Below are 16,148 nucleotides of genomic sequence, written 5' to 3' on the forward strand. Positions count from 1 at the left end.
TATCCCGATAAGCCTCGTCCTCTCGGGGACCCCGGGGGGGGGCCTTAAGGGGGGCAGAATGTGAGGGTCTCTGTCTTTGTGTCTCTGCTTTCCATCACCTGCTGTGTTATCAGTGAACTCGTAAAAGCAGTTCACACCTTCTGGTCTCAGGCGCCAGGCCTGATGGCCCATGTATCTTCCCCCCCCCCGCTGTTCTTCCTGCCAGTACTCCCTCAGGCCGATGCGGCCTTGGAAGTGTGATAGCCGCCCAGACTTCCTGGGATCTGTCTGATGTTTTGTATTATGCCAAGCTTGTAACTTCCCATAACAATAAGTGTGAACCCCAGTGCCCCAGTGCCCTGGAGTCAATATATTCTGTAAACCCGTATAGCCCCTCACTTGCAACTTTCTACCTGTGCCTGTCTCATCTCCTGAAGGCTTCAATAAATCGATTGTTTCTGTATCAACGTCTGAGCAACTGATTTGGAGAAGCAAACTCAGAGAGGGGGATCTCTCACATTTCCTTTAAAATGTCCAGCTCTTGTCCCAGGGTGGCATTTTGCTGCCTCCCAAGAAATATAGTCCTAATTTCTAATTACTCCATATCTGGATTACAGTACAAGGTCAGTGCCATGGATGCCAGCCTCCGGGTGGGATCCGGGGATCCCCGGGAATTACAGTTCATCTCCAGACTACAGAGATCATCTCCCCTGGAGAAAATGGATGTTTTGGAAGGTGGACTCTATGGCATTGTACCCAACTGTAGTCCCTGTCCTCCCCAGGCACCATCCCAAATATACAGGAGTTTCCCAACCTGGATCTGGAAAACCTGCCCTCCCATCCCCCGCCAGTGACTAGGGGGTACCTGGCAACCCTATTCAGTACTCATAACTTGCAGATGACCAGACCATGTGTGTGTGTGCGTGCACACACAGAGAAGGAATACTTTGCATTCTTCATAACAGTGAGCTGCCCCCCCCTTTTCTACCCATTCTTTATTCACGCCATATATTACTAGGCTGGGGGATTGTCAAGAAACTTGTCATGTGCAACAAACACCTCTCACATGCACAGCATAATGCAGCCCTTATTCTTCCTGCCAGGTGTAGTAATTTGCCTGTTATTTCTGCTGGGTAAATCATTCTATGAAATAGCCTTCTCGTTGACAAAATATAGGAAGACATAGGGAGAAGCGCTATCACCCCCATCCTTTGTCAAGAGAAAAAGCACCTCTTGCCTTTTGAAAGAACAGAAAAGAAAGCTATCTTACAATTTATGAATGGCCCACTGACATTGGTTGTGACACTTTTCCTATATGGCTGCCTACACAAACATCACAACCCCAACCTTCAGAATTCCCCCGTTTATAGCGATGCAGGAGCATCTGCATTTACATGCAGTCCATCTGTCTGGTCTCTATGATTTTCCAAACAGAAAGAACAACGTTATGCACACACTGCGTTTGCTTGGGTGACAGCAGGGGTGAAAGGCCAATGCTTTCTGAATCACCAACATGCCGCAAGCACTCTTTTCTCAGTTGGTCAGGAGAACTTGGCCTTTTGCCACCTGCAATGACAGAAATGTAGCATCTGATTTATTGTCTCAATTGCAGATACTGTCAGTGCTTTTAAAGAGCCTATATATATTTTTAATTTTGTGGGCTTTTCTCCCTTCCAGAGGTTGTTAGGTTGGGTTGTCCTAATAACACCTGGATTAAAAATGGACAGGAAGTGCTGATTCTTTCCATCATTACAGAACTTGGAAGTATATAAATGATCTGGCAGACTAACAAAGGTCAGGCAGATAAGATGTGGCACATGCTGGAGGCTGAAAAGGCAAAACTATCCAAATAGGGAAAGCACGCATGAATGACAGTAGGTGGCGGGGGTGGGGAGGAAGCGCTGCAGAGACACTTTGTGTTCCAGTGGTTTATTTTAAGAACATAGTCCTTCTCACCATTTCACATTACTACAGACATAGGTTTGGTTCTGGCTGAAACAGGGAAATTTGATCCTGGCTGAAACAGGAAATAAAGGAGGCTACAGCGACCATGCGTAAATGACCATAAGCATTTATACAAAATGATAGATCCTGTCCTCTAGTTCAGTAGTTCCCAGCCTTTTGGGTATGGTGACTCACAAGTCCAAATTTACGTGGTATGGTGATCATCCAGGGTTGGCCCAAGGTTTTCTAGCACTCTAGGCAAACTGTTATCTTATCACTCTAGTTAAGCATTCCATTACCTACAGTGGCTAACTAGTTGCTTTTGAGAAACCTACAAACATAAAAAGGGAGCTGCTACCCCCACTACAAACCCAAAGCAAGTGGCATTCCAACATACACAGCCTTTGCATGAGGTTACATTCCAGCCTTTGACCACGCTCTCCTTCTCCATTGCTTCCTCTAATCCCCCCTAAGGTCTTAGAAACTCACTGTAGTAACCATCAGGACACATTTTACTTGATCAATATGCATATACAGTGAAGAAGAAAAATGCCTACTAATGTATGGAGGATACTGTTTCCAGGGTCAGATCTCAGTTTCTAAAATACAAGAGAGGAATGGGAAGGACAGAGGTGGCCATTCGGAGGGCTGGCCCGTGACCCACTTTCAGAGGCTTCGTAACCCAATTCTGGCTGCTGACCCACAGGTTGGAAAACACAGTTCTAGTTCCTTCCAGCAGAGCAGAATTTCTCATGTAACACAGACACCAGAAAAAGAGGGACGTCCACTTCCCCATGTAGCACTCTTGCTTGGGTTCTAACAATATTTGTTCGCTTCCTCTTTCCCTTAAACGTATCATCTCATTTCTCTCTCTTCTCACCATTCCACCCCAAGAAAGCCACCTTGGTGGCCTTTGTGAGGGCAGAAAGGTAGGATAATTTTTTTGGGGAGACACACATGATAACCCATGCATTCTCTATTAGATACATTCTAAATGCTAGTAGTCATTACTAAAAAGCTGACACCTGGAATCACTATCAATATAACCACATCAAAGGCACTAAATTCAACCCCTTCATTTTGCCTAAGTCAGCTCAGGGGCCGAATTCTGAAAAGGTCAGGGATGCAGAGATCAAACTACTCTGGGTATGAAAATTCTGCTCCAAAATTCCACAAGCCACTGCAGTCTCTAAGAACTCTTTACACCATTGATTTTATTTGGGCAAAGTAATTGAGCTGAAAGAGATTAAAGACCTTCTAGTCATAAAGGACCCTGCTTGTTTCATTTCCTTTTGACTGCACTGTGCTTTGTTCATTTTTAATAAAGGCAGTCACCTACTTTGATAACAGCATCCTAAACACGCCTTTTCTGCTGTAGCTCCCGTGCATACACATTTCATGTTTACCCTTTGAAGAAGTTATGAGATTGTAATGAAACACCTTGTTGCCTTAAATACCGTGTAGATGGATTCAGCAACATCTAGTTCTTGTGCTTTGTGACAGAGAGGGCCTCTTGGGGCTTGTTAAGGAAAGAGGCATCAGATCAAACTGCTTGGGAAGTATTTACTATGAGTTATTTCTCCAAGGAATATGCTAAGCTAATGAATGCCCAGTTAGGAAGTTGTCCTTGATGTTATGCCAAGATGGGCCACCAAGAGGCAGCTCAGGGTGTTGGAGCTTTTGCACAAGGCCACATGCTCCCAAATCACACAGGGAAGACATTGCTCAGGGCAGCCCCCTCTTCTGCCAGACTAGTGCAAATTCTATTGATTTTATTTAAGATATGCCTAGATCGGGATCTCCAAGATGGTGTCCATGGTCACCATGGCGCCTGCCATCACCTTTCCTGGGACCTGCTGAGTGTTTTTAAAAAGTGGGAATGGCCGTGGGGGGGGGGGCTTTTTCTCAGCAGGGCTTCTGATTGGCTATTGGAGATCTGATTGGCTTTGCGGATTTTTAAAAACATTGTTTTGGAAACTACCACCACCACAGCACCACATGATGAAGGCAAACTGTGTGTAAGAAAGAAAATATTTTTAAACAATATGTTAATTTTAAAAGGCATCCAGTCAAGCAGAGCCTCTGCATAAAACATTGGAAAGTTACTATTACAATTATGCATAACCTCACTCTCTGACATTTTGTGGTTGGCTCTGCCTCCTGAGGCAGACATCTTGTTGTGGCGCCCACCACGACTGGTCCAAGATTACCCCTGCAAGGTTCATGGCAGAGTGGGGAGTCTGACACCCTAAACTCAGCAAGCGTGATGGCTCCTTCTCCTTTAAATTACTGCCCTGACATTGCAATTGTAAAAGACTCACAAAAAAGACTCAGAGAAATACAGATAAATATTTCATTCCATGTTCAGATTGTAAGCTTCTTGGAATACAGACCTTTGGGGGGGGGGTTGTTATTAAATCTGAATGGTGAATTTTCTTTCTCAGTGGTTCTGGGGTAGGCCAGTCTTTGATTCTGGGGTAAGCTCCCACCCATGGTCATGGGCAAGGTCTTCCAGTGAACATGAGACCAAGTGGAAGGGCTTCCATCTCTGTCCAATGACTCCTCTTGAATTACTGACTTAGAACATAAGACTGCATTGCTCTATATAACTTTAACCCAATGAAGCAGGTCAAAGATAAAAAAAATAAGGAGGGGGGAGAGAGAGATGCTGTCTGCTTAAACTGCCCAAGTTTGCAATGAGATGTGCAGGCTACCCCTGAAGAAGCCATCCCAATTTGCAAAAATCTATACCTTGTTGCTCCAGAATGATGAAGCTGGGTGTGAAAACTGCCCCCACCCCGGAACTACTGAGAATGGAAATTCACTGTAAGCTCAAATGTTCCTTTCTCCAGTGGTTCTGAGGTAGAGCCATCTCTTACTGTAAGGAAGTAGAAAAAACAGTGAATTCTTAATGGAGGATGAATTTCATTAGTCTGTTTTTTAATCACCCTTTGGAGAACACTTCTACCAAAGCAGTGTTGACTGACGTCAAGGGTATCTACAGGATAATGCTGTACAAGTGTATGAGATTCCTTGCAATTTGCCACTTTACAACAACCTAATTCTATGGGAGGGAAACTCTGGTATACAGTGGAAGTTGCTCCACCCTCAAGAAATGGGCAGTGATTGCTGAAAGGGGTAGGAATCAACCCTTTTGCTTGATAAATCTTACAGATTCAATTCCAATCATCTGATAGTTAACATGGAGACCCTGGTGGCTAAAGAGGAATCTCTAAACAATGCAGAAAGAGAACCTGATTTTGTATGGATACAGAGAAGACTAGTGCCTTTTTGATGTCTTTTGAATGAGTCTGATTGGGGCAAAAGGAGAAATCTTTCTTCAGCTCTATGAAGAAGAGGGTTAAGCTTCACAATGAACACCAGACTCTTCCATAGGAATATTTTGTCCTAATGAACAATGCACGGGTTTATGTTGAGAGACCCTTTGAAAGGAGGAGAGAGTCTTGAGCATTAATTCCTTGAGAGGACATGCAATCTCCTTATAGGCAGCCTTTATAAGTGCAGAATGCACTGCGCTGAGGTCCCAGGTCATGAATTTATGAATTGTATGAAGGATATCCCTTGGAAAAACATTTAAAATGTGTATGATGTGAAAATTGGCAGTCTTGCCAACTCCCAGAATGGTTGATGCCATTGCCAGTTGGTGTATTAACATAGCACTAAGGCCCTTGTAAAGAAAGCCAGCAGACATGCCAGCTTTCCCGTCTGGGGTCAATTCCCATGCCCCTACACTCACCTTAAGCAACAGTGCGACCACTGGGACAGAAGAACCCACTGGGCCATGGGATGCAATGGCAACGAGAACTGGGGTGGAGGGATGGCAGCCCACCCCAATGAAGAGCCAGGCAGGCTTGGTAATGCCAGATAATGCAGTGGTGAAGCAGCAGACAGGGGAGGCATGGCCAGAGTAGGCATAGCAGCCTACAGGTCCACAGCAAGTCACCTAGCCAGAGAAGCAGCCACCAGGCCCACTGCAGAGACAGTCGACAACACCCTAGCTGCCAAGGAAGGTGCAGTGAAAGCCTGTACAGCCATGGAGAGGCTGGCAGCGGGATGCCTGAAGTGGATCGCTCCAACAGGCGTGGCAAAGGGAAGGATAGAAAATGGAAGCCTTTATAGGCTCACCAGGGCCCTTTGGCCCTTTGAAGAGGCCCTGGAGGGTGGAGAAAGAGGGCCCAGAAAAAAGCCCCATTGGTCTTGAGTCTTGCCAGTCCCCAGGACTCAGTCTCTGTTCAGGGAGGAACAGGGGAGTCCAGGGATTTCTTGCTATATATCCTGTTGGTAGAAGATTTGTGTGAGGACAAAAGGGCTGAAGTAATTTCTTCAGAATCACCTAATGCTAGGGCTGCCAGCCTCCAGGCAGGACCTGGGAATCCTCCGGAATTACAGCTTATCTCCAAACAGAGCAGTTCCTCTGCAGAAAATGAATGTTTTGGAAGGTGGACTCTATGGCATTGTACCCCACTGAAGTCCCTGTCCTCCCCAGGCTTTATCAACCTGAATCTGACAACCCTACCCCCCAATCCCCTGCCGGTGGGCAGGAAGAACCTGGCAACCCTACCTCTGCCAAAAGCTGCTGGCAATCAACTTACAGCTGTCAGCTGGGGCAGACCTAGTTCTAATACCTGGCCTGGAAAAGGTTGTCTGGCACTGTAAAAGGTGCTACAGAGATTGAGGACATCACTGGAGAAGGTCTTGGAACCATGGTCTTGGCGGTTACACATTTATTAGAACTATTTCTGCTCCATGCTTCATGATCTGCCAGAGGGTTGGGTGTTTGCTACTTAGATCATAATAACCTCCACTTTCCACAGTGTGGGGTAGTGTCTTGGTCTCAATAAGTTATCAATAAGATAACTTATCAATAAGAGCTCAGAACCAGCAGATGGTACACTGGTTAGGTGAGATTCTGGGCCAGATCTATATCCTAGTAATGTAGTCAGCTGTTTCTATGGGCAGATACATTTTATGTCGTGTCTTATATTGACTGAATTTTGGAGAGAGTCCATCTGCAAGCCCACACAGAGAAAAATCCTTCATTTCCTTAAGAATATCTACTTCTGCTAATGACACATTACTGGCACAAAGATACTTGTCTCAAAGACAGAATTAGAAGTTGTCTGAAGAACTGCAGCTGAGTCCTCTCTCCTGTCTCTGGGCCCTGAGAGTCCTTATAACTAAAATTAGAGAAGTGGGGCTATTTTAAAAAAATCAGTAGGAGTGAAATCAGGAACTTGTTGCCTACTACCTAGTTACAGCCAGTCTGGGGACTAGAGGGGACCACTTGGTGTTTGCCAAAAGACATAGTCTGTAAAGAAGAAGAGGAGCTTACTCAAAAATCAGAGCTTTCCCCTCCCTGGAACTGCTGGAGAAATATCATGTACATTGATGCCACTGAAGGCATTACTAGTGGAATTCTGTTACATCAGTCAATCAGGATGCAAACCAGATAACTGGAGATGACATCAGCCAAGCCAATTAGATAGAAAGTGATTGTGGATGAGCCAACATAGCCATTTTGGATTCATTTTGGTTCTGTATGTTGTCATTGTCATCAGTTCTAGTTTGTCTAATTTTGTTGCTATCATTTCTGAAGCTCTTTCATTAGATTTTTTTTGCAATTTTAAGTCATTTTGGCATCATGTGTGTGCAATTGATGCAAAAGTAACATTGAAAAATGTGCAGATTTTAATGGGGAAATTAGAATAAGGAAACAGAAAGTGATGCAAAGCTGAAGACTTCTTGGCCCCTTTCTCATAAGAGAAACAAAATCAAAATGGAGATAGACACAGTGAAATTTGGTCTCATCCCTTAAGTGATCTTCCTGATTTTCTGTAGATGGACAGATGGACACTGAGCAGCTCAGAAAGCCTGACCATCTAAGAGCAAACAGACTTATCCCAAATGGGCTGTGTGAGCTGCAGTTTGGCATTTCTGAGTGACCTTTAGCAAAACCATTACAATTACTGGCTGGAAAAGGTTTTGATGACTTTTTAAACGTCTATTGCAAATAAACACTTGTCTGACTATGATGTGAATTGACAGGATAAATCCTCCCAGGGCTTTTCAAATGCCTGAGGTTTCATTCTACGTCAAAACTCCTTAAGGGCAATGATTTTCAGAAACCCAGAGTTATTTGAAAGTTTCAACATTAAATGGGGTCCAGTCTTTCAAAAGTTGGCTTTCAAAAATAAAAAAAAATGACTTCCATGGGACCTTGTATATACATGCAGAAGCTGAAGCTCAAGGACGCTGGCATTACCATGGCCAGATGTCTCAAAGAACATCAATTAATTTCCTGCATAAACTGTCCCCCGGCCATTGTATATCGAAAAGGTGCAGAACCTTGAATCTGGCAAGCAATTTCATAGACCATGTTCCTGAATCATGACAGAATGAATCAAATCTCTTGGTGTGGGGAACAAACTTAACAGCAATTTCCCTGACCCTCTCATTTGTCTTAAGGAATGGTTTGAAGTGTAAAACCTTGATGACTTCCAAGGGAAATGTGCTTCTTTCTGACTGACATCTTTTTCCTTCATCTTCTTTAAAATCCTGGCTTCGGAAGGTAACGATATGTTTTCAGGCTCCATTGCTAATTTTTCATTGTTCTTAATTAGGGAAGATGTGAAGCAGACATACCAAAGCATCCTTTTCTTTAATTCCCATTAAAATCCATTAACGAAGCAAAACATGGTAGCCACCCACACAAAGAAAAGGAGAGGGGAAAACATTTTCAGAGAGAACCCCAAATGTCATTAATGATTAAAAAGAAATTCTAATTAGTAATTTCCGCCAACCGGAAAATCAATCTGGATTTTGAACTGACATCCTCGGCCAGCTGAAACATTGACCTCATTGAGTGGATTTATTTTTTGTGGTGGCTGCAATTTTGTTTAAAAGGAATTGGGCGAATTACATTAATTAAACCAATCCTGCAGATGCCATTCAGGAACAGCAGTGCCTGCTCTAGCTGTGATCTGAAAGTACATTTGTAAAAAATGTTCCAGGCGTAATAGCTTACCTTTGGCAATGCATATTTAGGAAGCTTCATCTGCGCAAATGCACTTCGCCGATAGGACACGTAGTAATGAGGCCGACCTCCCGATGTCAGCTGCAACACAGAACATTGTTTTCTTATATTATCAAGGTTATGATTATCACCGTTTCGTTTTTTTTTAAGGCAGGGAGAAAATAATAGGCAGGCTGGGCTGGAAAGGGTAATGCAATTGTGGCAGTGACCGTTCAGAAATGGCACTGCGGTTACAGCAAGAGACAAAACAGCCATCGTTCACATCCTCAGCCATGGAAACTGACAGTGTGAAGTAGCACACCTTATTCAGATTGTTTGTACAGGAAGGCAGAAGGGCGCGGGAGACCTTGCAAACATTAGAGCCTAGATACAGACTTCTGAATCCTTGACTGAGCATGTGGCAATTATAATGCTCAGTCAATAGCGGTTGCTCTTTATACCTAACCAACAGGACTTAAGAGTGCAATGACAAAAGGTTTTATGCTCCTGTCAACTTTTGGGAAACTTTATCCAAACGCCGAGCCCAAAAGTTTTGGCCAGACCTTTCAAGTACACCCAAGCGCTCGGAGTTCTGCAGAATGTTCCATTTCGTTAACATCTGCCAGAGCCATTAATGTTTTCAACAGCTGGCAAAAATGAAACTGACTACCTTTCTACTATACAGATAAAAGCTAGCTGCAAATAAACCAGGAAAAAAACAACTGACTCTCTTCCCCAGAGGCCTCAAGGGCAAAACAAAAGTGAATCTCGCTGGCTTGTACATGGTAAAAGTAAACAAATGGCTGGTATGATACATTAATATAAATAAAACAGCAGGGGTGACAGTTATTTTAAAGGCATGTTAAATAACATGAAGATGCTTTCAGGTTTGCTTTAGGCCTGTATTAACTATCAGGTATGGTACATAAGAATTTTTCATTTCATAACTTAAACATAATGCAATCAATTTGAATGTAATAGCACAATGCTACAATACAATCCTTCTGATAGTTAAACATGTTGAACTACATAGCAGCAACTGGGCATAATGCATCACTAACTTATGCACAATTGTTTTTGTAAGCAGTACAACAGACTTACTCATTATGCTATATAACTTACAGTGCAATCCTAAATAAATGTATGCCCTCCTAGGCCCAGAAGAAGAAGACGAAGAAGAAAAGTTGGTTTTATATGCCGACTTTCTCTATCACTTAAGGGAGACTCAAACCGGCTCACAATCACCTTCCCTTCCCCGCAACAGACACCCTGTGAGGTAGATGGGGCTGAGAGAGTATGACTAGCCCAAGGTCACCCAGCTGGCTTCATGTGTAGGAGTGGGGAAACAAATCCAGTTCACCAGATTAGCCTCCGCCGCTCATGTGGAGGAGTGGGGAATCAAACCCGGTTCTCCAGATCAGAGTCCACCGCTCCAAACCACTGCTCTTAACCACTACACCACGCTGGCTCACCCACTGAATTCCATGGACTTAGAAGGGTAGAATTTTGCTAAGGATAGCACTGTTACACTTGAACTTACAATACGCTGTGCAACTGACTTTTTAACAATTTCTGTGCAGTAGTTTACATACTTCAGAGGCTTGCTTCATACCCCTGTGAGCTAAGCGCTAGTGAAACACTGGATGTTTTCAGCATTTCAGGTGTTACCACAAGTTTCTAGGACTTGTGATGGTATAGAAAATCTTGGAAGCATGAATGGTTCTGAACAGATCCAGAAATCAAAGGAGAACTGTTTGTTTATTTAGAACATTTTAATGCTGCTTCTCCAAAACCCTGCCTGAGGCAGCTTGCAAAATAAAACAATCAAAATTAAAATGTATTAATTAAAATCTAGCATTAAAAGAGCTCCAGCATAAAAACACAGATCATAAAAAGAAACCACAAATAGCTTAAAATGACAATTCCCAGGCTAAAATAGTGTTTTAAAAAATCAACCCCTTAATTAAAAGAGGGATGACTCAGGGATCATGCATTCATACAATGTTCATAGCTGCCCACAGCTGTCCATAGCTGCCTTTCTGCATCTGCTTATCATATCATATTGACTTGCCTTACTCTCTGTTAACTTCCACTGTTATGCTGTCATACCACTGTCAATACATACTGAATACATATCAGGGGCAGGCAAATTATCCCAGAATACTTAGGTAGCGAACACTGGGAGGGCATGAAGCACACAAACATTTTGGAATTGTCTGGAATTTTTACTTGGGGAAGGAGAAGGCAGGACATTCCAACACAAGCAGTTGGATGTAACCCAGTTTACCACAGGTGAAAAAGGGAGGAAGATGTCCCATTCGACCAACAAAAACCCTGTACTGGGAATCATGGGAACCTGCATATAGGATGCAGGCTGTAGGGCTGGCAAATATCTTCTCTGGGTTGGAAAGAGTTTTGGGGACCACCTTCATGGGGTGGGAAGGCTACCATAAAAGGGAAGTTTGGTAGCATTTCCAAACAGCCAAGGATAATTTCCGTTTAAAAATCAGGACCTCACACAGTCCAGCCCAACAAGTGGCCCTCCAGTATGCATTGAAACAATTCAAGGGCCTTGGAGTCTCGTAAAATAGCTTGAAGCCAGATAATTTACGGCTCATCTCCACTCTACTTGCACTTTATTTCCTGCTTCTTTGTTATGAAATGGACAGCAGCAGGAGGATAATGAAACCTGAAACCATTCAGTTATATTCTCTGGCTTTCACCTGGAACACAGCTCAGCTGAATACATCTCATCTCCATCCTCTTCGCAATAATCATAGCCCATGCATGACAATCATGCCTGATTACTCTTCTCTAGCACTCCCTTTCTGTCTCTCTCCCTCACCTCTTCTCCCCCTATCTGAAACTAATAGAAAAAGCCTTGATTGGTCTGTTGCAATTGTGGTATCAGAACCCGGCATACAAACTTAAAAACTGGGCGAGGAGGAGGATACTCTTAGAATGCAAGATGAGGATGGCTGATTGGCAAGGAAGATTCTTTCTGTAGGCAGCTCACACACTCCAGACAGATCCCCCATGACCCTAGTGTTGATAAGGCACTTGAGGTACAGGCAGAAGGAAACAATTAGCATCCCAATGGGACCTGAGCTTAGTTTTGATGCACTAAGATGTAACACTCGAGCTGTTTTGTTGCATGTGTGGGAAAGGGAGATTAAAATTCAGGAATGGAGAACAAATGAGTTGCAATCAATCAGCAGGAAAAAGGGCTGTTTCAGACCTGAACAAACACATAATCATCCTGGACAATGAGGGAGTCAAAGTCAATGTATCCTGGAAAAGGTTTACTTCTTATTGCTTCAGAGCAGTTCTGCATCCTGCAAGTGATGTATTGAGCATCTGAAATGACAAACAAACAAAAAAATCATTTTGAATGGTCTTAACTTTACATTGAGATTTATCTTGGCTCTGCTTTTACCTGCATATTGACTTGATGACCTCTTTAAATTGGATTAGTTTCAGCATGGCCCAATGTAGGACTGAAAACAGGAGCAAGGGCTTAAACTGCTCCCCTGCTCGCTTGTCAGGCTCAGGCACTGCTGGCGAAAAGGCCAGACAAGCACAAGGGCTTGTCAAGTGGAAGAGAGATTGGGATGGGGGGGGGGGTCATATTGAAGAAGAAGAGTTAGTTTTTATATGCTGACTTTCTCTACCACTTAAGGCAGAATCAAACCGGCTTACAATCCACCTTCCCTTCCCCTCCCCACAACAGACACCCGGTGAGGTAGGTGAGGCTGAGAGAGCTCAAAGAGAACTGTGACTATCCCAAGGTCACCCAGTTGGCTTCATGTGGAGGAGTGGGGAAACAAATCCAGTTCATCAGATTAGCCTCCACCGCTCATGTGGAGGAGTGGGGAATCAAACCCAGTTCTCCAGATCAGAGTCCACCGCTCCAAACCACCGCTGTTAACCACTACACCAGGCTGGCAGCACAATGTACATGTAAAAATGGGTATGTGTCCACTTCCCCTTGAAGGAATGTCACAAATCCCATTGAACCTAGTTTTGTTTTCTCCAGAATTTCTCCAAGGTTTTACCTGAACAGGAAATTCAAAATGTGCCTTGAACTTTGCTGTTTATTTCTGACAGACTCTCCTCTCTAATGAAGCCAACTCTGAAATCTGTGTCTCAGGCAAAAAGACTTAAAAAAAAAAACAGCAAAAGAATTTAGGTAATAGGTTGCCCAACATCATTGATTGAACTGCCAGTTGCTTACCTTGATTTCTAAGTGAAACATAGATACGATGTATGATCTATCTGCAGAGGTGATTTAGAAGTCATATCTAACTTCTTCACTCTGCATGAGATGCCATCCCATGGTAACCCACCACCCCTTTGCAGCCCAGGTAATCATGGGACCAGTGTGGGTTTTACAGTCTGAAAAGCAAAAATCATGCTGCAAGCCTTAAGGCTACAAAAAGGGGACTTAATTTTCAAAGTGCAAACTTTCATCCCATCCCCTCTACTTCTAGTTTAGCAAACAGTTCACAGAACACACTTCCTAGGGAAGTTGTATGAGCATCTTCATTGGATGATTCAAAGAAGCAACTGAAACAGTTTACAAAGGACCTGGGAATAGTATAGCAAATCACCATAAGATACTAGAATCTCAAAGCCCTGTAAAATAATCTGACTCCTTAAACAGATGCAGCTACCAGAGCTTAAATGGAACAAATTAGTACTTTCATATCTAATGTAAACAGTGAAGAATATGAATGCCTTCAAGTTGGATACAAGGAGACAAGTGGATTACAATTTACATTCAAAAATGGACTCCAGCTTCAGAGCTGGAGATTGTAGCTAAATTGTTAGCTGATGTTGATCCTCATGTGATTCCTGCAGTGGTAAAACTTTTGTTTATGGCATTTAATAATGATCTCCTATAATGTAAATACTGTATTTATAATTATATAATTTGTATCGTTCTCTATTTGCATATGACCAATCAGTCTGTAAGCATTAATAAACTGAATGGAAATGGGCACCAGGAGCAGAGTAATACATCTACTCTAGTTAGTCCATCACAGAGGGACTTCAATGCCATAGAGTCCAATTGCCAAAGCAGCCATTTTCTCCAGGTGAACTGATCTCTATTGGCTGGAGATCAGTTGTAATAGCAGATCTCCAGCTTGTACCTGGAGGTTGCCAACCCTAGGCTGCCAGCATCTATCCATGTTCCCAATCCTTGCTGTCTAGATCTAAGTGCACTGCTTTGGAGGAGACCTGACTGGGAAGGCCTGCAGAGGGCATGAAAGTATGAAGGCTTACTTAGAAGTAACTTCCATTGTATTTATTAGTGTTGCAAGGTGTGCGCTCCTCCTATTGGTCTGGTTCCAGCTTGAGCCCACTGTGTTCTTTACCCTTGTGGTCACTGGTGTTTGTGTGTGTGTGTGGGGGGAAGCTACATGGGTTTTGGAAGTGGATGGGTCAAACAAGAAACTTACTTTGTAATTGTTATGCTGTCTAAGGCCCTGGCTGTCTAGCTAACTGTATTGCTCTTACACTAAAAGGGCAGGAGTAAAGGAAAACAAGGAAACAACCAAGCTATGCATACCACAGAAATAGGCCTGTTTCTTAGCTGTTTTCAGTAGAAGAATAAAGTGGGGAATAAAACCCAACCTAGAAAACAGAAGCTAGGTACCCAAGGTTGGGTGGGATGAAAAAATATATAAATAATGAAAATATATAATTTATTAGAAGCGCTATGTCAAGATTAAAATTATTTAAAAACATTAAAACAGCATAATGCCAAAGGCATTTCGTAGGGTTGCCAAGTGCCCAGTGGTGGTGGGTAAAATCCCGCCGATCCACCGGGCTGCCCACTGACCAGCTGAGGGCCAGCAGGCAGTGCATGCACGTGCGCGCACTTGCAGCATGTGCGGCACTTTCGGCTTTAATTGAAGACTAAAGACTGACAGCCCATTCCTTAAAGCCGCAGTGGCCAGGAACGGTGTGGCTGAGGCACCGCAGCGTCACTTCCACACAGGTTTCACAGCTTCAACTGGAGTAAAAAAGGGCTGTTTTTAAAATAAAATTAGAAAATGTGGCGGGGGGGGGGAGTCCCATAGAAAGCAGCAATGCTGCACTACCAAAAAGGTGGTGTGGCAACACCGTAGTGTAAAGGGGTATTCCCAGACTGAAAGGGGTTAGGAAGCTGCCTAATGGACTCCCAGGATGCCAGCGCAGGAACTTGCACCAATGGAAAGCTGGCAAGAGGCTGTGCTGGCATCCGAGGGCCACGCTGCAGCCCCAGTCCGGGGGGGGGGGCAGCATAAGTGCACCTACGCCGGCATCTGTGACAGTTTGCACAGTGCAAATGACATGGATGCCAGCGTAGGGGCCATGCCGCCTCCTAAACCCATTCAGCCCCCAACCTCAGGAATGGGCTGTTAGTGGTCCAAATGCCTCAAGAATAAAAGTAACAGAGATTTATAGGGTATGAAATCTAAGTCCCTTGTTTCTAGATCTGGAGTGTCATTACAGTAAGAATTTCAGGAAAGGTAATACAAGATGCCACATATATTACAAACATTGCAGTAGATTTTTTTTCACAAGAATTGTTTCATCTTAAGGGAGCTCTTTAGGATAGCATTCGACAAAAGTTTGTCTCTTGGTATTCAATCCTTGTGGACTCTTTATTTACCCAGATATACAGGAAGCACCTCATCACTTACACTTAATTCATGTCAATTAATATATTCTGATGCTGAGATCTGAAATTAATTTCATTCCTTCTCTAGCACAGATGTTCTCTCTCCTCTCAGTAATTGGGATGTTATGCTTCTCATTTCCAACAGTCTCATCTCCAACAACAGCTGCTGTTTTGATTGTTATGGTAACAGTGAAAACATACTGGGTTTTGACTAGGAAAGGGGATGGGGAATTGCCATACTGGAGCAAGCCAAAATGGACTGAATAGCTTTGTTGAATGTTCTTACTTTGATCAGCAGCCAGTATGAGAAAAAGGCTAACATAAAAATATAAGCCCACCACGCTGATTTCAATAAAGCTTTTAAAGATAGGTGGACAGGGTTATAGAGGAAGAGTGTAGGACCTATCATGTGGAGTTCCACAGGGTACAATCCTATCCCACATGCTATTCAACCTCTAGGCAAAGCCCTTAGTACAAATCATTTGCAGTTTTGGGGTTGACTGTCATCTATATGCTGGTAAC

General features: G+C 43.5%; 1 protein-coding gene across 1 annotated transcript in view; it reads right to left on the reverse strand.

The window, feature by feature from the left end:
* LOC130477365 (VPS10 domain-containing receptor SorCS1) overlaps positions 1-16,148 on the reverse strand; it is a 496,720-nt gene that overhangs the window by 113,880 nt on the left and 366,692 nt on the right. The window contains exons 7-8 of the mRNA XM_056849300.1: positions 12,195-12,313; positions 8,969-9,058 (exon numbers count right to left, since the gene is read on the reverse strand). Coding sequence (XP_056705278.1) covers positions 8,969-9,058; positions 12,195-12,313 — 209 coding nt within the window. The remainder of the gene's footprint in view (positions 1-8,968; positions 9,059-12,194; positions 12,314-16,148) is intronic.

The sequence above is a fragment of the Euleptes europaea genome, chromosome 5 (assembly GCF_029931775.1).
Source record: "Euleptes europaea isolate rEulEur1 chromosome 5, rEulEur1.hap1, whole genome shotgun sequence".
NCBI lineage: Eukaryota > Metazoa > Chordata > Lepidosauria > Squamata > Sphaerodactylidae > Euleptes > Euleptes europaea.